Source organism: Salvia miltiorrhiza, chromosome 5, assembly GCF_028751815.1.
Source record: "Salvia miltiorrhiza cultivar Shanhuang (shh) chromosome 5, IMPLAD_Smil_shh, whole genome shotgun sequence".
In the NCBI taxonomy this organism is placed as follows: Eukaryota; Viridiplantae; Streptophyta; class Magnoliopsida; order Lamiales; family Lamiaceae; genus Salvia; species Salvia miltiorrhiza.
The window spans coordinates 53,521,341-53,541,896 of NC_080391.1; the positions used below are offsets into that span (position 1 = coordinate 53,521,341).

The 20,556-nt window shown below is 39.0% G+C and overlaps 4 protein-coding genes across 7 annotated transcripts; 1 reads left to right on the forward strand and 3 right to left on the reverse strand.

Annotated features, from left to right (window-relative positions):
* Nucleotides 1–5,552: 5,552 nt before the first annotated feature.
* On the forward strand, nucleotides 5,553–8,803 carry LOC131025040 (dihydrolipoyllysine-residue acetyltransferase component 4 of pyruvate dehydrogenase complex, chloroplastic-like). Of its 2 annotated transcripts, XM_057954630.1 has the most exons (6): nucleotides 5,553–6,539; nucleotides 7,220–7,411; nucleotides 7,522–7,609; nucleotides 7,689–7,759; nucleotides 8,300–8,383; nucleotides 8,459–8,803. In XM_057954630.1, exons 1-6 carry the CDS (start codon nucleotides 5,718–5,720, stop codon nucleotides 8,561–8,563), a joined length of 1,362 nt encoding a protein of 453 aa, XP_057810613.1. In that variant the 5' UTR covers nucleotides 5,553–5,717; the 3' UTR covers nucleotides 8,564–8,803. The 2 variants fall into 2 exon arrangements, with proteins under 2 accessions (XP_057810613.1, XP_057810614.1); XM_057954631.1 differs by lacking the exon at nucleotides 8,300–8,383 and having other exon boundaries at nucleotides 5,556–6,539.
* An 842-nt stretch (nucleotides 8,804–9,645) lies between these two features.
* LOC131025041 (dehydration-responsive element-binding protein 1C-like) lies at nucleotides 9,646–11,173 on the reverse strand. The gene is made up of 2 exons (XM_057954632.1): nucleotides 10,221–11,173; nucleotides 9,646–9,946 (listed from the first exon to the last, which is right to left on the reverse strand). The coding sequence occupies exon 1, from the start codon at nucleotides 10,898–10,900 to the stop codon at nucleotides 10,310–10,312; it is 591 nt and encodes a 196-aa protein (XP_057810615.1). The 5' UTR covers nucleotides 10,901–11,173; the 3' UTR covers nucleotides 9,646–9,946; nucleotides 10,221–10,309.
* Nucleotides 11,174–15,686: 4,513 nt separating this feature from the next.
* LOC131025044 (dehydration-responsive element-binding protein 1C-like) lies at nucleotides 15,687–16,838 on the reverse strand. Its single transcript, XM_057954636.1, has one exon. The coding sequence runs from the start codon at nucleotides 16,390–16,392 to the stop codon at nucleotides 15,811–15,813; it is 582 nt and encodes a 193-aa protein (XP_057810619.1). The 5' UTR covers nucleotides 16,393–16,838; the 3' UTR covers nucleotides 15,687–15,810.
* A 572-nt stretch (nucleotides 16,839–17,410) lies between these two features.
* LOC131025042 (ACD11 homolog protein-like) lies at nucleotides 17,411–20,322 on the reverse strand. 3 transcript variants are annotated; one of them, XM_057954634.1, is made up of 5 exons: nucleotides 19,999–20,322; nucleotides 19,663–19,909; nucleotides 18,909–19,081; nucleotides 17,947–18,092; nucleotides 17,411–17,713 (listed from the first exon to the last, which is right to left on the reverse strand). In XM_057954634.1, exons 1-5 carry the CDS (start codon nucleotides 20,052–20,054, stop codon nucleotides 17,607–17,609), a joined length of 729 nt encoding a protein of 242 aa, XP_057810617.1. In that variant the 5' UTR covers nucleotides 20,055–20,322; the 3' UTR covers nucleotides 17,411–17,606. The 3 variants fall into 3 exon arrangements, with proteins under 3 accessions (XP_057810617.1, XP_057810618.1, XP_057810616.1); XM_057954635.1 differs by having other exon boundaries at nucleotides 17,411–17,729; nucleotides 19,999–20,265; XM_057954633.1 differs by having other exon boundaries at nucleotides 17,411–18,092; nucleotides 19,999–20,268.
* Nucleotides 20,323–20,556: the final 234 nt, after the last annotated feature.

Genomic DNA, 20,556 nt, shown 5'->3' on the forward strand with positions numbered 1-20,556 from the left:
ATGGATTTACTGATTTACATGCAATTAACCCTAATAATTAACACCAAATTACTACTAAAGCTTAGGTGATATAATCTGTAATTAACTCCAAATTGAAAAGATGTAACAATTCAAAAAAAAATATAATCAGAGAGATTAAAGAAAAACTAAAAGACGAAATGCGAAAACTGATTACAAAACAGAGATGAAATAATGATTCTGACACAAATTAACGACGCAAAAGCTTGAGCGCCTTAGCCAAAGTAGCTCTAAATCTCCATACATCAATGGCGACATTCTGATCATTCAAGTAGACATCTCTTAGCTTACTCCATCCCTGCATGTGTATCGACATCGGATCTCTGAGCACGGGATGATCCATCGGATAGCGTTGGATGAGAGAGCTCTCCTTTATCTCAATTTTGTAATCCAGATACCTTATCTTCATCCCCGCCGACGGATTCCTGAAATCCAACTTCGCGAATGTCAATGGCGCCCAACGGCACTATCTGGATGAGCACCGCTTTTTTCTTTTGAGAAGAATTGGGAAGACTCTATACTACGACCCTGCGTATAACGCCTTCACCGTAAGATGAAATTATATAAATGTAAAAAAGTTAAAATAATATTATAGAATATAAATGAAAAACCTGCAAAAAATTTAACAGACATAAAAACTAAATAAAAATTTAATTTTTTTTTTAAAAGAAACTCAAGCCCTTATGCTAATTATGCATTATTTTAACTTTAGAAAAAAAAAATGCCCTGCTAATGAAAAAAGAAAAAGCTCCAAATGAAGTTTAAGGAAAAAGTTTGCTCGACCAAATCCTATCTACCAACTAGAATTACGTGTCTACATATTATTCGATAAAAGCGGGTTTCAAATACAAAAACTAAAGAAAACTAGAAGCCAATGAACCGGGTATACGAAAACTGCCCGGGTTGCTAACTTTAACAACAAATTGCTGGTTTTAAAATAAAGTACACGTGTAATGATCCTAAGGCAAAGGCGCATCACGCAGGGTGTAGTATAGACTCTTCCGATGAAGAGTATATTTCTTTTTATTTATTTACTCCCTCCGTCCCATTATTGATGGCACATATTTCCTCCGTCCACGATCAATGTTCATTTTTTGTCATTTTAATACATTCACAAAAAACTATTTCTTTTTTATTTTTAAACTCTACCACACAATACAATTAACTAATGTGGGACCCAAACTCCTCTCATCCACCACACATTAAACATTACCCCACAATAACACCTTAATGTGGGATCCAAACTCACACATTTTTAAACACTACTCATAATAATAGGATGGAAGTCTGGCTTGAGCTCTGCTCTGTGTCGTGTCTAAGCTCTGCTCTGTGTTGTGTCTGAGCTCTGCTCTGTGTATGAGCTCTGGTCTGTGTTGTGTCTACTGTTCTTTTCTATGATAACCTCTTTAGGTTTGAGAAAATGGTTGTTTACCCCTTGGGTTGGTCTCTATGTAGAGATTGAGATAAATATGCTTAATATTTTTTCTCACCCTCTCTTGTCTTGACTTCGTGGTAGATGAGAGTAAATATGGTTGTGATGATTGAACTCAAAAGAAAGGCAAACACTCCCTGGTGACATTAAGACAATTGTGCCAAAGGTGGATATGTGGAATGTTGGCCCAATGCTCTTTATTCTTTCCTGGCCCAACTTCAGGGCCCATACCTCCTTAAGCCCAATATACCTGATAAACACTCATTTTGCATGGTTTATATGGTCTATATTCTTCGGTTTAAGTCGCTTTTACACCCGTTTTATTATTGTTTGGAGTTCATTTCATATTATTTCATGATTTCACGGTCCGGTGTAGTTTTGGCTGTTTTGGAGCAGGAATGAGTGTTATTGGAGCATGGATAGTAAGGAATATGCTTAGGCTGACATTCACTCGGCAGAGCCAGAGCTGACATTCACTCGCCAGAGCCAGAGCTGACATTCACTCGACAGAGCTAACAATGCCAGAGCCAGAGCTGACATTCACTCGGCAGAGCTAACAATGCAGCCAGAGCTGACATTCACTCGACAGAACTAACAATGCAGCCAGAGCTGACATTCACGCGGCAGAGCTCAAGATGTCAGAGCTGGCAATCATTCGTCAAGGTAGCCAGAGCTGACATTCATTCGCGCAGAGCTCAAGATGTCAGAGCTGGAAATCATTCGTCAAGGTAGCCAGCGCTTACATTCATTCGCGCAGAGCTCAAGACGTCAGAGCTGGCAATCATTCGTCAAGGTAACCAGAGTGGATTTCCGTTGCCAGAGCTGAAATTCATTCGCCAAAGCTCAGTCGACAAAGCTGACAATCACTCGCCAGAGTAGATTTCGTTGCCAGATCCGGAAATCACTCGCAAGGCCGCCAGCACTGCTCCAGAGCTGGCAATCACTCGCCAGCACTGCTCCAGAGCTGGCAACCACTCGCCAGCGCTGCCGAGACTCTGCCTAGGGATTGTCAGCTCTGGATGTGGTGAGCTCTGGAGACGTAGTGAGCTCTGGAAACGTAGGCAGCTCTGGAGACATAGTCAGCTCTGGAGACGTAAGCAGCTCTGTGGAGTTTGGTCAGCTCTGGCAAATGAAATTAAGCTCTGTCGAGTTTGGTCAGCTCTGGCATTGGAAGTCTACTCTGGCTAATGAGGTTCAGCTCTGTTGAGCATGTTCAGCTCTATCTGCCTTGACCGCTCTGGGGAGTGTTGTCAGCGCTGGCGAGGGATTGCCAGCGCTGGGACCACTTTGAGCCCAAATAAGCAATTTCTGATCTAAATCTCCAAACTATGATTCTTTCTCCTATTTTATCAAAATCTTCTGCAACACATCAAACAGACTCATAAACGCACCAAATTCTAGAATATTTAACTCAAATTTAGCGCAATCAAACCCCCAAATATAACTCTGCTTTGGCTTCCGAGCTGCTCTGCTCTGGCCCTCGAGCTGTGCTTCTCTGGCCTCCGAGCTGCTATACTCTGGCTCTGAACTACTCTGCTCTGGCCTCCGAGCTTCTATGCTCTGGCTTCCGAGCTGCTCTGCTCTGGCCCTCGAGCTGTGCTGCTCTGGCCTCTGAGCTCGGACTGAATTAATTGGAATTAATTCAGTTTTTCAGTTTGGGCTAGACGTTTGGGCCGCAAATATTTATTCAAATGGGCTATACGAAATTTGCCCACTACATCCAATAATTACCAATTTTTCTTATATTTTTCTTGCACAATTACATTTGTATAAGAAAAGTATAAGAAAGACTTAAGAAGTTCACACAAAATTGAGTATAAGATCAAGTTTTATACTCCTTTTGTCCCGTGAATCTTGAGCAGTATTCTTTTTTGGATTGTCTCGTGAAGTTTGAGCAGTTTTCTTATATGACAAAAGTTATCATTTTATTAATTTTTTCACTTTTTCACATACCACAGACACAAAATTCTAATTTCTTAAAACCCGTATCAAAAAGAAAATTGTTCAAATTTCGTGGTACAAAGAGAATATAAAATAAAGCATTTTAATTTTAACTTAACAATATGGACATTTTTATGTATTAACACATCTTTTTGTCTAAGGACATAATTATCCCCGAAAAGGAAACATCAAAATAAGAAAATTCGATACAGTTTTTGCATGCAACTGTAATATAATATCACAAAAACTTAAATGAGCGCCGTTCAAATCATGCGCTTACAGAATGCGCGCGGGTCTGGGTCGGGTCGGACCCGAGACCCGGATCCAACTTATATATTAAAAAAAAACCTCAGCTCATTCTCTATCCCTCTCTTGCTCTTCTCACACTTTAGATCAGCCAAGGAGAAGTCGTCGCCTCCCAAATACTTGGTATTGGCGAGTGTGGTTTCGGAGCCAGAGACCACCGCTTGTTCCTTTCAAGATCCGGCAACGTCCTCGCCTTTACACCGGTGACACCTCTTTCTTTCTCCCTCTCTTCGTCTCTCACTGGAAAAATAAAACCAAAAGAAAATCCTAAATTTTTCCCCTTTTCTAAACCTTTCACCGTCTTCTTGTGAACGGAGGGTTCAACGAGAATGAGAGATGAGAGAAGGGGACGACGTCAGGAGGTGCCGCCACTCGCCGATCCCTCAGCGGCGGCGGCGGACTGTAACAGAGGGATAAATTAGGGCTCGATCATTTTGAATCTGTGTATTATGAAATTGTGAGAATTTGAGAAAGATTGAGAGAGGAAGGATGATGGGGCTGGAGTCAGAGGCGGTGGAGGAGGCGAGGCGCGATTTCTGAGGTCAAATCTAGGGCTCGACTTTTGCCTCGAAGTGTGAGTGGCATCAGAGGCGAGGTGCGGCCTAACCGGGAATCCAAAGGCTCTAATTTGTTCTTGAAAGCTCCGACTCTACTTTACCTAGTGAAGCCCAAGGCGAAGCAGATGGTGTCGATGGATTGGATTCCGTTAGTGCTCTGAGTTTTGGAGTTCGGTGATCAGCTGCAGATACTCTTCACCGTGAGGTGCAGCCCTCACGAGGCAGCTTATTACTTCCTCAATGAGCTCCTGATGAGGTTCGATGAGGATAAGAATTTTGAGAACGAAAAGCAGATCATTTCTCTCGGAGGATTAGGCCTGCTGGTGAGAATCATATCAAACATTAAATTTTGTAGATTTAATATTAGAAGGTAAAAGTTAAAAAGAAAATATTATAGTTAAACCATCTTGATAAATGTGAGTGAATGATACTCCCTTTGTAGGCGATATCGTTTCCACTTTCGAAGTAGGGTCTTTAAACTTCCAGTCTCGCCGTCCATAACGTGAAAACGATATCACAGACGGAGGGAGTTTATCCACATTTTCATTTATATATGGGCGTTGGGCAGAGTCAAGAGTCACTTTTATTGAATCCGAATAATCCGTATTAAATAGGATACAATGATATTAGGCCTACCTTTAGCCAAGGGCTCAATTATGTCACATTTAAAAGGCCCAAATTGATCTTTAAGCCTTGTTTTTTCGAATTGTTATCATTTAGTTGGGCTGAACTAATAAATGCAAGTCTAAATAAACGATCCATTTTATTATTGTAAATTTAAAAACAATCATTAAAAAAAAAGTTGAAAAGTTAATGATTGTAATTATACTCTTATTATTATAGTATTTTCACAACCTTGTTTTATCTATGATTCACCATCGCGAAACTTCTTAGTTGTTCATTAACCTTATTTAACATACAATTCACAACCACAAAAATCATCAGTATGAGAGGATACTACGAGAGTCCTATGTGGTGCGGTCTTTAAATTTCTTTATTTAATATTGTTAGTTTATAAAAAAAATCATCAATGTGACATAAGACCAATTTGAGTGAATTAATGGAAAATACTATAGTACTTTAGCTAAAAATAATTACTAGTACTACTTTTTATCTTCTTCTTTTTTTGTCTGATAATCTTTTTGACTATTTTTACTTACAGCCATAAAATAAATATTTTTTAAAAATAACTCTTTTTATGTTTATAATTTAAAAGTATTTATTTTATTTTGCATTTATCTGTTTTTTGAACACAACGGATTAGAAATAAAAGAAATAATAGTGAAATATTTATGGAGTATTTGGTAGCAGAAGCAGGGTGGTGTGAGTTTACAGTTACACAGTGAGGCATAGAGAAACAATTGTAAGCGGCGGAGTAGTCGAAGCCAAGTCTCCCTCGCCCTCTCCGCCCCACCTCCATTTATATCATCACATTTTCACAAACACCTAATGCGCATTCCGCCATGGCTTCGCTCCGAATCTCCTTCTCCTCCTCCCTCTCCTCCACCGCCCCGCTCCTCCGCCCCTCCGCATTCTCCCTCACCCCTCCATCCACCCGCATCCCCCTCGTCCGCGCCAAAATTCGAGAGATTTTCATGCCCGCTCTCAGCTCTACCATGACTGAGGGCAAGATCGTCAGCTGGATCAAATCCGAGGGTGACGCCTTGTCCAAAGGCGAATCCGTCGTCGTCGTCGAATCCGACAAAGCCGACATGGACGTCGAGACCTTCTACGACGGGATATTAGCAGCCATCGTCGTTAACGAGGGCGAGATGGCTCCAGTCGGCTCCGCGATCGGGATTTTAGCCGAGACCGAGGATGAAGTTGCTGAAGCCAAGGCGAAGGCGAAGGCTGCGGCGCAGTCGCCGTCCTCCCCCGCCACATCCGAGCCAGAAGCGGAGGAGTCCGCTCCAATTCCAGCTCCAGCTCCTGCTCCGGTTGCGCCGGGGAAGGTGGCGGCAACGCCGTATGCTAAGAAATTGGCGAAGCAGCATAAGGTGGATATTAGCAAATTGGGGGGAACAGGTCCGTTTGGGAGGGTAACGCCGGAGGATGTGGAGAAGGCTGCTGGAATCACGCCGGCGCCGAAGGCTAGTGTTGTGCCTGCAACCGCCGCTCCAGCGAAGGCTGCATCCAGTTTCGCCGAGATTCCAGGATCGAATGTGGTTTCGTTCACTACAATGCAGGCCGCTGTGTCGAAGAATATGGTGGAGAGTCTGAGCGTGCCGACTTTCAGAGTTGGGTACCCGATCGTTACGGATGCGCTCGATGCCCTCTATGAGAAGGTACATTTCTTTGGATTTGTTGGAGAGATTAATCAAGTTTAATCGAAGTCATTTGCTGGTATTTTGGATTAGTCTATATAGATTGAAATATTACATGTTAATCTATTGTTTACTAAGATGGATTGGAAACTTGGGATAACCTAAAACCCTTCATTGTTTCTACAATTTGAGAGAATTTGTTTGATTCATATATGGTTGAAAGGGGTAGGATTGTAGAAATCCTTATGATAAAGATAAAGATACTCAACCGTGTACATTGTCAATCCTTAATAGTAAATGCCCCTAAGAGAGTATATAGATTAAGGTTTTTCACCATCATTTAGAAGACCTCCTAAATCTTGGAGGTTTATGTGTAGACCTTCGTTGGAATCGTTGAACATAAGATGTCATCTTCTGATGTGATGTGAATATAGCTTTCCAATTTCTTAATTTTCTCTCTAGATAAACCAGCATAGTTTGTGTTCATGGGCTATCATTTGCATATTGGCACATTGCTAGCAAAATGAATTCCTATTCTACTCTATGGTGGATGGTTGTCAATTGTCATTTAAATCAATGTGGTTTTCATCTAAAGCCATTGTACTGTCATGAATTTACATAATTCAGCACCTCTACTGCTCGTACAAAGAACAGCTCATTTTACAGAATGTTGAATACTAGGATTTCTCCATGAATGATAGGTGAAGCCCAAGGGCGTGACCATGACCGCGTTGTTGGCAAAAGCTGCAGCAATGGCATTGGTTCAGCATCCTGTGGTGAATGCTAGTTGTAAAGACGGAAAAAGTTTCACTTACAATAGTAATATAAATATAGCTGTGGCTGTGGCTATCAATGGTGGACTGATCACCCCTGTGCTTCAGGAAGCGGATAAGGTACAACTCCCATTTGTGGAGTAAATAGTTTGTTCTTGCATTTTTTGGCTTCGAGAATGGTAAGCGTTGAAGTTTTAGATGATGGTGACTTAGTTTGGTGTTGATTATAGTTGGATCTGTACCTGTTGTCTCAAAAATGGAAGGAGCTAGTCGAGAAGGCTCGAACTAAGCAACTTCAGCCACAGGAGTACAACTCAGGTATATGCATTATATTCTTGCAGCACATGTATCATTTTTGGACCTAAAAAATGATCTTTCTTGTTTTCCTCTCATTTAGGAACCTTCACATTATCGAATTTGGGCATGTTTGGAGTAGATAGATTTGATGCCATCCTTCCTCCGGGCCAGGTGAGCAGAGTGATCAACATTTTGTGACAAAGTATTATTTACATAATCTCTCTACTTCTCAGCTTCACCCAATCCAAAACTCAAGTTCTTCTCCATCAAATAGGAGAATTAATGAAAAGCTGTCCTTTTAATTTTTATTTTTTTAATTGTTCGTAGTTTAGTTTCATGCTATCTCCCTCTAACTAGAAGGTGTAGTCTTACCACTCCATGACTATAACTTTTTTACCCATCCTCTTGTACAAGTATCTTCACGGGGGAGATCTGGTGATCTACTTTTTGGAACTGTTGTTTGGGCAATTGTAATATTTCCTTCTCTTGTATATCTGAAAGGTGTTTGGATACATAGTTGTTCAATTCTTGATGTAGTATGAGTAGTTACTTTCCAATCTGGGAATTTGAAGGCTCTAAACTAGTTTTATTGTTTTGATTATTTCTCTCTCATTTTCCCTTGGGGTTTGTTTTAATTGAAGTAGATTGTATGAAGTAATATGTATATATATGAATGATCACTCTCTTGTTTGGCTTGGTGGATATTCCCAGGGGGCTATTATGGCTGTGGGAGCCTCAAAGCCTACTGTTGTAGCTGGAAAAGATGGATTCTTCAATGTCAAAAACAAGATGCTGGTGAGTAAATCGTCTACACAATTTGTTCCTAAAAGTAGAGACGTTATTTAATGATTTCAAAAAAACGTTTTGCAGGTTAATGTGACAGCTGACCACCGCATAGTATATGGTGCTGACTTGGCTGCATTCCTTCAAACATTCGCAAAGATAATCGAGAACCCAGAGTGCCTCACCATGTAGATGGGAATTTAGGATTTCTTGGGCAAGTTTTGAAATTTGGATTTTCTTTAGTCATGCGTTTTGCGTTGATAGGAGGATAATAAGTTTTTTCTCTAGCTTCCTGGTTTGAATATTTAGTTGGTAAACACATGTTATTTTGATATTTCCCTCTCATAGTCAAGAGCCTGGAAATTCTGATTTATGTATTATCATTGAGTTTCAAAGTGATCGCTACAGAAAATAAAGTTACATTTGGTAGGAGTTCTCGAGACCAGAAAAAACATAAGAGAAACTGCAGCGGGGATTGACCAAGAGGATCGAGCCGGCCCTTGGCCAGCCCCGCCCCTTTGTCGTGCGTGGGTGCGGGAACGTTAGAGTCGGGCGCGAATGGAGTGTTTTTTATTATATAAATTTAATAATTTAAAATTACAATACGAAAGATTTATTTAAAGTTTTATTAGCAGTTTAATTTTTCTAGAATCCTTGAAATTAAATTAATTATGTAAACATGAAATCTAAAAAATGAACATAGAACTATATATCAATCTACTTTTCTTTTTGGTTGTTTTTTTTTTCTAATGACGAAAAAATTATAGGTACGCTAATTAATTAAAAATTATCTTTAAATATTAAATTTAGATGAGTTTTTTTTTTTAAAAAAATTATGAGTTTAGAATATTACTCTCTCCGTCCCACGAATCTTGACACATTTGGTTTCAACATGAGAATTAAAGAGTTGTAGATTAGTATTTTAAGTGTGTAGTTAATAAAGTATAAAAGTGATAAAGTAGGAGAGAGAAGATAATAAAAGTGATAAAGTAGGAGATGAAATAATAAAAGTGATTAAGTATGTGAGAGAAAATAATAATTATTACTTTATTTGGAAATGTGTCAAGATTCGTGGGACAGCCCAAAAAGGAAAACGTGTCAAGATTCGTGGGATAGAGGGATTATATTTTTTTCTAATATTATCCAATAATTGGTTTAAAGTTAATGATAAATACAATAATATAAAATGTAAAATTACTAATATTCTATGAAAATTTCCAAAAAAAAAATTAATATCAGCCAACCACCCTCTAAAGCTAAGATAGAAAGTCCCAAATGGTTAATGCTTACTAAATAGAATTATGAATAAATTATTGACATTCCATCCTAGTAACCCTATTACACATTGCATCAACTCTTATATACCGCCAAGGTGTCATAGATTTCGAAGGTGCCAGATTGATATTCACACTCCCAAAAAGCTTCAATCTATCTCTCTCCCATCTCTCGCCGGAGACCATAAACGTGTAGCTGAAACAATATTTTTTAATTTCCTTCACTTATAGCAATCATCCGGGCCTTCTCTTTTGCTTGCGTCGATTCAGATGCTGCCTTTAATTAATTGTTTCCTAAAACCTGCAAGAAATTTTTAAGCGGGGAAGAAAAGGTGAGTTTAATACAGCAAGAGAATGCCTTTTTTTTTTTTTTAATGGACAGCGTAGGCTTGGGATAAACATTTGAAGCCTTTAGGTTCTCACAAAGTTGAGCAATTTACTACTAGCTAGAGTCTTAAAATCCGTTATATTATGTTCAGATGAACATATATATATTGAGATCATCTCTCAACTGGCTGAAAAATTGCTGATAATTAAAAGTGACTAGTGAAACATGTTTTTCTATATTTGTATACATGTTTCCTTACCTTGGTAGTTGCCAAAAAAAGTAGAACAAAGGATTCTAATCTAATGGTTACATAAAACAAAAACAGAAACCCATTATTTATAAAGAGTAACTCCAGAGTGGTATTTCATCTGCTTCCACATCGACGCCATAATCGTAGAGAGGCGGCGGCGACATCATCAAGCCCTCACACATATTGGAAATCAATCCATTATCCCTTCCAAACACAGCTTCTTCCTCCTCCGCCATAGACAACGAAGCTGACTCCGGGCTGAATGTCTCAGCTGACTCCGGGCTGAATGTCTCAGCTGCCTCCGCCGCAGCCATTTGAATGTCCTGAGCACTGCACGACGCCGGAACAGGCAGCCGCCACGTGGAGTCGGCGAAATTCAGGCAAGCCATCCGGCCTCTCAACGCAATGGCGGCTACATCATGTGCACGCGCCGCCATTTCTGCAGTGGCGAAAGTCCCCAGCCAGATTCTTGATTTGTTGTTGGGCACTCTCGCCTCGCAAACCCACTTACCGGAACTCCGCAACCGGACGCCGCGGTAGACTGGGTGGCGCGTCTCGCGGACCTTCTTCCGCCCCGCCGGCTTCTTCGGGCTGGCGGAAGCTAGAATCACCTGTTCGTTTCCGCCGGCCGACGGTTCCGGTAGCTCTGGGACGCCGGAATAGTTTTTCCCAAACATACCTATATATGTTTTGCTTATTTGAGGTTTGGAATTGGATCCATGCTTATTTTTATGGGGAAAGGGAAGGAGTGGAGTAGGTATAATGTGGTAATAATGTGTTGGGGTGGAGGAGAGGAGTGTAACATACCAATTATGATATTTATGTGGCAGCTTGCAAGGAACCAAGACTTTACATTATTTAACAAATACTAACAATTATTCTTTGTCTTCCCTCTCACTTGACTACTTATGTTGGGCGCAACTATTTAGTGGAATAAGATTGTAATGTAAATTTATGTGAATTCATATTTACTATTCCTTTCGTTTGAATAAAAGTAGTAGTGCATATTCTTTTTTGAACCGTCTCAACGAAAGTGGTGTATTTTCATTTTTGGTAATAATTTTACACTACAAATAATATGGTCTCACACATCTTTACACACTTTTACATTATAATCTTATTCTCCTTAAATTTTGTGCCGAAAAAAAGTGCACCGTTTCCGTTGGGACGGATGGAGTATATTAAAAATTAATTAATCAAAAAGAAAATAAACGAAATTGTATGGGATAATTCAAAATGTAAGACATATCATGAAATCAAGTGGGATATATATATATATATCTCGGGGTGGTCCCTACAGCTCAGAAAATTTAATTTGTCCACGTGTGACGATTAAGAGTGGTTAGTGCTGCTTTCGAAAAAATGATTTGAAGTATCGCATTTGCACCCAACATGTCTTGTTTGGAGTATTATGTATACTAGGAAACTCTTGGACCGGAGATTGTATTGCTTTTTTGGGTATTTTTATAATGTAATGTAATGGCTGTGTGGGACCACCTCTCTTACAAGATAATTATTCCACTTATTTAGCCGGGCCCCACATGTGCAGTCTCTAGCTATGAGTCGCACAGCACATTCATGATATTTTCTCAAAATAGATTATGTAAGCGGATATGACTGTGCACGATGCTCAAGACTTACTTGGAATAGACAAAGAATCATAAAATTTGTTACTATAAAATTTGGCACTAATTATATTTTTTCTTTGTTTATTTAAATATAGTCTATGATATATTGTAACAATAATTTTTAATTCTGCATATTTAAATGAATAAAAAAAAATTAGTCAAAAGCTTCAAGATATGAAAAGTGATTGAAGAATTTGATCATCAAATTTAATTCGGAATAGACAAAGAATCATAAAGTTGATTACTACTCCCTCCGTCCCAAATCGGCGAAAAAGCCCTAGCCCCAAACCAGAGCAAACCCGCGCCACCGACGAGGTGGGCGGCGGAGCCTTCAGAGAGGAAGAAGGGGCGCCGGTAGTGCTCTGCGCGTGTGTGCGCAACAAGAGAGAGAGAGGGAAAGAGCAAAGGCGAGGGAGAGGGATGGTGCCGCCGTGGAGGAGCTCGACGCCGGCGAGCAAAGACGGCGGTCGTACTGGGGAGGGGTGGTGGTGGTAGGTGAGAGGAGGGCTGAGTGTGTATGTGTGTGTTTGTGTGTGTGTGTGTGTGTGTTTATTTAAGAGGGTTTAGGTTTAGTTAGAAACTTAAATTAAATTAATTAATTGGATTTAATTAAAGTAAACTTTGCCATTTTTAGAAAGTAGCCAACAATAGTGGGACAATCCAAAAAGGAAATGTGGCCAACAATATTGGGACGGAGGGAGTAGGATTTTTCTATAAATGATAGGTTTATTCAACGGCCAAAAGTCAAGACTAAAATCATCATTGGGCTATACAAATCAATTTCAATTAAGCTCAAATCATCGAGAAAAATTAAATTCACAAATTTTTGAAGAAGACATCATTGACATCTTACCAGAATTCAAGTGGAGCAATAAACAACTCAACCCACCAATTAAGCCTAGCAAAAATAAGACAATAATAACATCAAGAGAATAAAAGTGATACACATATCTAATCGCACCCCCTCCCCCAAACTTATTACAGAACAACAGGTTCGAAAATAAGTTTGGAGGGATGAAAATTTGTGTGTCATTACTCACAGAAAAACATGTTTCAAGGTGGTGGTGTGGACGAGGCTCCAAATCCGCATCTTCCAAGCTCTTCTGCGATCTCTTCCCCGAAAGAAACAAAACAATGAAAACAATAGAAAAAGGAAAAATAAAATAAAGAAAAAAAAACAGTTGAGTTACCTCCCAAAGTGTGCTTAATTTAACGTGTAGAGCTTGACGGTACCTCATGGCTCATTTATCCCCACACGGTAGAAAGCAAAGAGAGGCATCAAAATGATGCAAACCTCTAAATCCATAATACCTCTGAAAAAAAGGTAAGTCAATCAATCACACAAACAACAATAAAGTTATCGGGGTCATTGCCATCTTTTCATTAGTATTTGGCTTGGCTAAGCAGGGGAGGAATGGAGCAACAAGCTGGTACTCGGACCTGGGATGAGCAGGAATATAAAACAAGCTCTATAGCGGCAGAAATAAGAGAGATGCTAAAATCCTAGTTCGGAGTAGGTGGCTCATTAGCTGCTATCTTCTCAATCTCCTCATCTTTCTCTTCGGTATCCTGCATCTCAGGCTTGTGCTGCGCAGCTACAAGATTCGCCATCTGGTAAATATGAGTCTCAGGCATCTTCATATATGTTTGGACAGAGCCGTTTCGGTGGACTTCATATTTGCCATCCTGGTTAACTGCGCCATAAGCTGCTGCATCATCTTCTTAAGCGATGCCTTCTTAGGCTCATTAATGACTTCATGGATAAGAGGTGGTGGAAGAAGTTGTGCACGTTTGTCTGATTCTTCTAGTTGTTTTTGAAGATCTGCCACCACGTGCATAAACTTTGTGGGATCACAAACTTTCTCTGCCATAGTATGCTTTATTTTCTCTCGGTTAGCTCGTTTGTACTACTTCTCAATCTCCAAATTCAAAGGCACTAGATGTTCATTTTCTTTGAATCTTGTAATCATGCGCTTGAAACAATAGCAAAAAGTTAGGAATCAAGAAACACAAATACTCCCTTCGTCCCATGAAGCATGACACACTTCTTTTCGACACGAGAATTAAGAAATTGGTATTTTGTGTGTTAAGTGTGGTATGTGAAAAAAGTGAAAATGTGAATAAAGAGTAAATTTTTTGCCATTTTTAGAAACGTGTCATGCTTCGTGAGACAGACCAAAAAGGAAACTGTGTCATGCTTCGTGGGACGGAGGGAGGAAAAAATAAAAATAAAATACAAGCCTGAAATATGTATAATGGAAATGAGTACACAAGCACTTTTTCCAATGAAAATCCGATGCTTACTATAACATCAGCATTTTGCTTCAACAACAAGATCTAAAATGTGTAAAACTAAGTGTTGGGTGACATTTTCTGTGAAATTCCAGAATTGGTAAAGTGTAATTTTTTATTACACTTTTTAATTATTATTTTAAATATATAAATGCATTTAAAATAAGGATAAAATAGAAATGAAAATTATTGTAATGTTTTTGTAATTATTGCATTTTTTTAATTAATGTAATGATAAATTATGATTTTATTCTTATTTTCTTTTTAATTTGAATTAATTTAGAATTTTATTTTATTCTAATGCATTTTTATGTTTCAATAAATATAGTTTTAAATCTTAATTTAAATGAAATTTATGTTATTTAATATAATGTTAGAATTAATTGAAAATATTATTAAAAATAAAAATAAAGAATCCGAGTGTTAACTCTTTCAATATAAAAGATGAACTTTTAAACGATAAGGACCATTTTTAAGCGTCCACGTTAACTCTCAAATGTGGATGTGCTAGGGTAACATAGAAAATCCCAAATGACAAATGCTAAATAGAATTACCAACAAATTATTGACATATATTTTATCGTGCTCCTGTAGCTGATCTTCATCAAGCTCCTCTTTTATTTTTTCTTTTCCTTGACCAGATGCTGTTTTGAGTTTTTGTGTAGTCCTTGGTTTGGAGAATTGTTAGCTATAGCTCATGTTGTTGGTGATTTGTTTTTCCATGTAAGTTTCTTTCTGGCTTGACCATTTCGTACCTCTGGTACCCTATTGGAGTGTTTTGATAAAATGTTTTTTCTGATAAAAAAATAGGTTATATTCCAACCTAGAACCCTACATCACATTGCATCAACTCTTTTTTTTATATATAATTTAATAGTATTAAATATAGACATTGCATCAACTCGTAATATGCTGCCAGGTGTCTCAAAATAGATTTCGAATGTGCCAGATTGATATTCACACTCCTCATTCCTCAAAAACTTCAATCTTTCTCTCTCTCTCTCCCTCTCCCTCTCCATTGACCCTCGAATAGAATCCCACCTCCGACCAGTTCCCCATCTCTGCAGGAAACTGGCGGAGAGCATAAACGTGTAGCTAAAGAAACCGGATCTCGGCGGAAATATTTTTTTAGTTTCGGCGCGTATTCATTCACTTGTAGCAATGATTCGGCCCTTCTCTTTATGCTTGAGTGGATTCAGATGCTGGTTGTTATTATTAGTATTATTATTTTTATGGTTTCAGATGCTGGGTTTGTTTCCTAAAACCTGCAATAAATTTTTAAGCGGTATGAGGGGGGAAGAAAAGGTGAGTTTATTAAAGCGAGAGGAATGCTTTTTTTTTTTTTTTTTAATGGTTGGTTGAACTCTTGGGATCAATATTTGAAGGCTTCCTTTAGGTGCTATATCTGAACTTTAGGTTAAAATCTGTTATTTCATTTAAGAATCAACATATATTGAGATTATCTCAACTGTGATATTTGCCGTTAAGATTGGTGTTAGGAAAACAAGGGGGGCCGGGGAAAGTATGATACTATAGTTTCCACTTTTTGAGTGAGTGAAACATGTTTCTCTATATTTGTATACCTCTTTCCTCACCTTGGCACTTGCCAAAAAAAGTAGAACAAAGGATCCTAATGTTTGCATAAAACAGAAACTCATTATATATATTTATAAAGAGTAACTCCAGAGTGGTATTTCATCTGCTTCGACATCGACGCCATAATCGTAGAGAGGCGGCGGCGGCGACATCATCAAGCCCTCGCACATATCGGAAATCAATCCATTATCCCTTCCAAACACAGCTTCTTCCTCCTCCGCCATACTCAACGAAGCTGACTCCGGGCTGAATGTCTCAGCTGCCTCCGCCGCAGCCATTTGAATGTCCTGAGCACTGCACGACGCCGGAACAGGCAGCCGCCACGTGGAGTCGGCGAAATTCAGGCAAGCCAACCGGCCTCTCAACGCAATGGCGGCTACATCATGCGCACGCGCCGCCATTTCTGCGGTGGCGAAAGTCCCCAGCCAGATCCTTGTTTTGTTGTTGGGCACTCTCACCTCGCAAACCCACTTACCGGAATTCCTCAGGCGGACGCCGCGGTACACCGGGTGGCGCGTCTCGCGGACCTTCTTCCGCCCGCCCCGCTTCTTCGGGCTGGCGGAAGCTAGAATGACCCCTTCGTTACCGCCGGCCGATGCTGCCGGTAGCTCTGGCACGCCGGAAAAAGCGTCGGAATAGTTTTTCCCAAACATAGTTGTATATGTTTTGCTTATTTGAGGCTTTTAAATCGATCATGGATGTTTGTTTTTATGGGGAAAGGGAAGGAGTGAAGTAGGTATAATTTGGTAATAATGTGTGGGGGTGGAGGATACGAGTGTAACACACCAATTACGATATTTATATGCCAGCAACGCGAGGATACTGAGACATACTGTATTTAACGCAGCAGCCCCCTACAGCACATAAAACTGAAGAGACATTATTGTTTGTCCACGTGTCACGATTTAGAGTGGTCACTGCTCACTCAACTTTCCAGAATTTCATCGGAAGTTTCGTATCTGCCCCCAACTTTTATCGGCTTCCCACTTTCTCCCCCCTTGGTTTGCACTTATATTATATAACTAGACGTATCAAAATAGCTAGCGTGTATACTAAGACGGGAGATTGTATTTGCCTTTTTTTTCTGGCTCTTTTTATAATGTAACCATGATTAGATATGTGGTGGTGACTGTGTGGGCCCCACATTTGTCACAGGTTTATAATGAATTTATATGACCACTGATGAGCCCCACATTCATGATATTTTCTCAAAATAGATTATGAAAGCAGATAAAGACTTGCTTGAAATAGACAAAAGCATCATATATATTCATTCTCTTCTGTATATATAAATTAGCCTATGGTTGTTGCCTTTGGAGGACACAACTATGAATGCCACACATTTTCCGGAGCTCATTGAGCAACAATACACACGATGAGATGAATTTGATTTCAGAATTGCCCAACATTCTGCTAAAGGGCTAAAAGGCATCAGTTTTGATTCATTGATGATAGCTGCCATAATGCTAGAAAACAAAAGTTAGTATGCAATCTTTAAAATTCCTCATAAATGCATCCACACTTTCTCAAATAAATATTGCATCACATTTAAGTTTTGGTGAGCACATGGGAACCTCACGATGTAGATGAAAATTTATGATTTCTTGGGCAAATTTCGAAATTTGGATTTTTTTTTTGTTCATGCGTTTGGTAAGAGGTGAGAAGAGTAAGTGAGAGCCTGAAAATTAAAGTTATGTAATATCATTGAGTTTCAAAGTGATCGTTACAGAATATTAAAGTTACATTTGCTGGGATTTTTCAAGACCATAAAAACATAAGCATCGTTAGCCATCTCTAATTTGGATTAATCCTGTAGTGCCTAAATGTTTTAAAATATGTATCCACGGGGATCTTCACTGGAACTACCTCACCAATCCAAGCTGATACGTCTACGAACATACAGGTTATCGATGTACTCGATGACTGGAAGCGACGCATTTATGTATCGAATCATTTCCTTCTCAGCTGAGTTGTCTGTTATCACATCAATCTGTTTTAGTTAGAAAATTGATATGAAGCATATATGCAAGTTAAATGGAGAAGATTCAGATAATCAAGAACTGAAAATACATCTAAATGTTCTCCTCACAATTCACCTCCAGCCAGCCAAGAAGTTACAATTACTGTTGATGGTATGGAATGATTATCGCAGTAGAGAATAAAATGATAAAAGGGTGCAACGCGATAGTGATAGAATCTCGGCTTACCATTTTCATTTAGCTTCACAAGCAACTGATCCCTTGTTGGCAGAGCATACATACCAGCATAAGCAGCAGTCCTCACCGCCCAAGTGTGATATGGTGCACATGTTTTCGCATAAGCTGTTGAGGCAGCATCTTTCAAGTAGTAGTCACTGTAAGCAGCAGCATGGTAAATGTTAGTTGCTATCAAACAATCCATCACAAACAAGGCTCATAGGACAATTTCCTTTTAGACTGTTAGCAATCAATTTTATTTTTTTTCCGTCATACTCAATGTGAAGAGCAGGGGTGATGGCCCAAAACAAATGCAACCAAGAAGTTGTGTACATCTATCAAATGAAATGTATAATGGAAATGTGGACACAAGCACTTTTTCCAATGAAAATCTGATGCTTACTATTATAACATCAGCATTTCGCTTCAAGCACATAACCTAAAATAATAAAACTGAGAGTTGGATGACATTTTCTGTGAAATTCCAGAAAATTGGTAAAGTTGAGTGAGTTTCACATTTTATAGAGCATATATCTCAAAAACAACCCATGTACTCAGTAGATTAACATTATTCATTCTCTATATAAATCACGATAAGATGATTTTGATTTCAGAATTAGCCAACATTCTGCTAAAGGGCTAAAAGGCAGCAATTTTGATTCATCAATGGAAGATGGAATAGCTTTCTATTAAACATAAGTTGATATGAAATCTTTAAATTCCTCATACATGCATTCACACCTTCTCAAGTAAATATTGCAAGACATTTAACTGTTTAAGTTTAGGTGAGAACATAGGAACAGAGCAAAACAGAAAATATGCATTGTGTCAACAACCGGTACAATATTTTTAAAAACTTGGCAGCAAATCTAGGTTTATATTGTAAAAATATATCTATAACCAGAATTACAGGAAAGACTTGAGGCAATTAAATCATTGAACAAGCAAAAAAATATAAACAGAAACCAACTTACTTTGATGACAAAAAGTTTTGGAACAGAACTCTGATAAGATCAAGGCCCTGCCTGACTCTGCGTAAATTACGTGATAGACTTCCTGGCGTCCTGACTGAGTTATTTTGTGTATCGTAATCAAGTACATTATTCAATGTTCTATAGCTTTGCGATGCTCCCGCAAGATCATTTACCTGAAAACAATTAGGCATAGCATTAACTCCTACCAATCAGTCAACCTTTGATAGGTAGTTCGGAGTCAATCTGCAAGAAGAAGAAGATATACATGTCACAGGTGTACTCCTAAATACTTGTCCTAAATACTTGATGTAAATTGTTCATACATGATTTTTTCACACAGAACCTTCAAGCAGAGCCTTGATTCCATAGACAGAATGCCCCATGATACTTCTTTCAAGAATAACATCATCGTTTTACTAGTAACTTAATCCAAACATGAGTAGATATCAAAATGAACAAAAAAAAAAAAAACTATAGAAACCCTTTCAGTTTGTCCAAGATGGTGACGTAAGCAGCAAAGTTCTTATTTTCAACAATGGAACTTCAATCTCCCATCCTTATCTCCACAGTGACACTAAATCATATCGATGTTGTAATTTTTATTTGAGTAATTAAAATCTCCAAATCCTGCTCCATCCTTAAAAATAAACACACAAACATACACATGATTTATCACAGAAGGCAACATACACATCCAAAAGCATATATAGAGCCCTAACAAATTGGGGATAATCCAGCGAGATATTCAACCGACCTTGGAAACATACTCCATTTCAGCAAATTTAAAAGCGACGCCTAAACAACTAAAGAGCACCGACACGAGAGAGCACGCATCGCAGAACGTCTTCAAATCGAGGTCGTGATCGCTCCCCTTCGCCTTCAGCACCGCCGAAAGTTCCTCAAACGCATCCGCCACCGCGGCGAGCGGCGTGAACTCGGCTTTTTGGTAAGAATTATCCGCACACATCGGAGTTCCTGAACTCGCAACCGCTCTCTCGTTCCTTCAACATCAATAACATGTTTTCAAACTCTCATCGACCGGAAAGAGAAATTCGAGAATTAGACAATAACAGGAATTGAAAAGGCTTACTTGTGCGTGTAGGATCGTGCATTTCTTGAGAAAAGGGATTGGAATTTGAGGGCCATGGCTTCTCGTCTTCCGCGAATGTTGCGTTAAACCGTATACTTTGATCAGAGGTGTGAATCTGTGCAATTGATGATTCAGAGAGGTGCTTGTGTATTTGATGACTAATGGGATTCGGGTCGGTTATTCGGGCCCACGGGCTGGCAATCCCAATTGTGTGGGAATTTTGCATATTCGCGCCATCTGCACCCACCAAAAGTAGTTATATGCGACGATTTGATTTGGCCTATCCACATCTTTTACCTTTATTCCATTTCATTTTTATCTCTATTCTCTTTCAAATATTCTAGAATTGTACATCAAATAACGCGTTTTTTTACCTTTAATTTTCACATGCCCTATACGCAGTAGTCGGTCAATGCTATCTTTATTAAATTATTATCATCTCTAACAAATACCAGTATATATTACACAGATATTCCCTCCCTCCGTCATTTATTAAGAGAAAAAAAAATCCTAAAAAACTTTTGAGAGCACAAGAAAGCAGATTAAGCGTCGGATTTC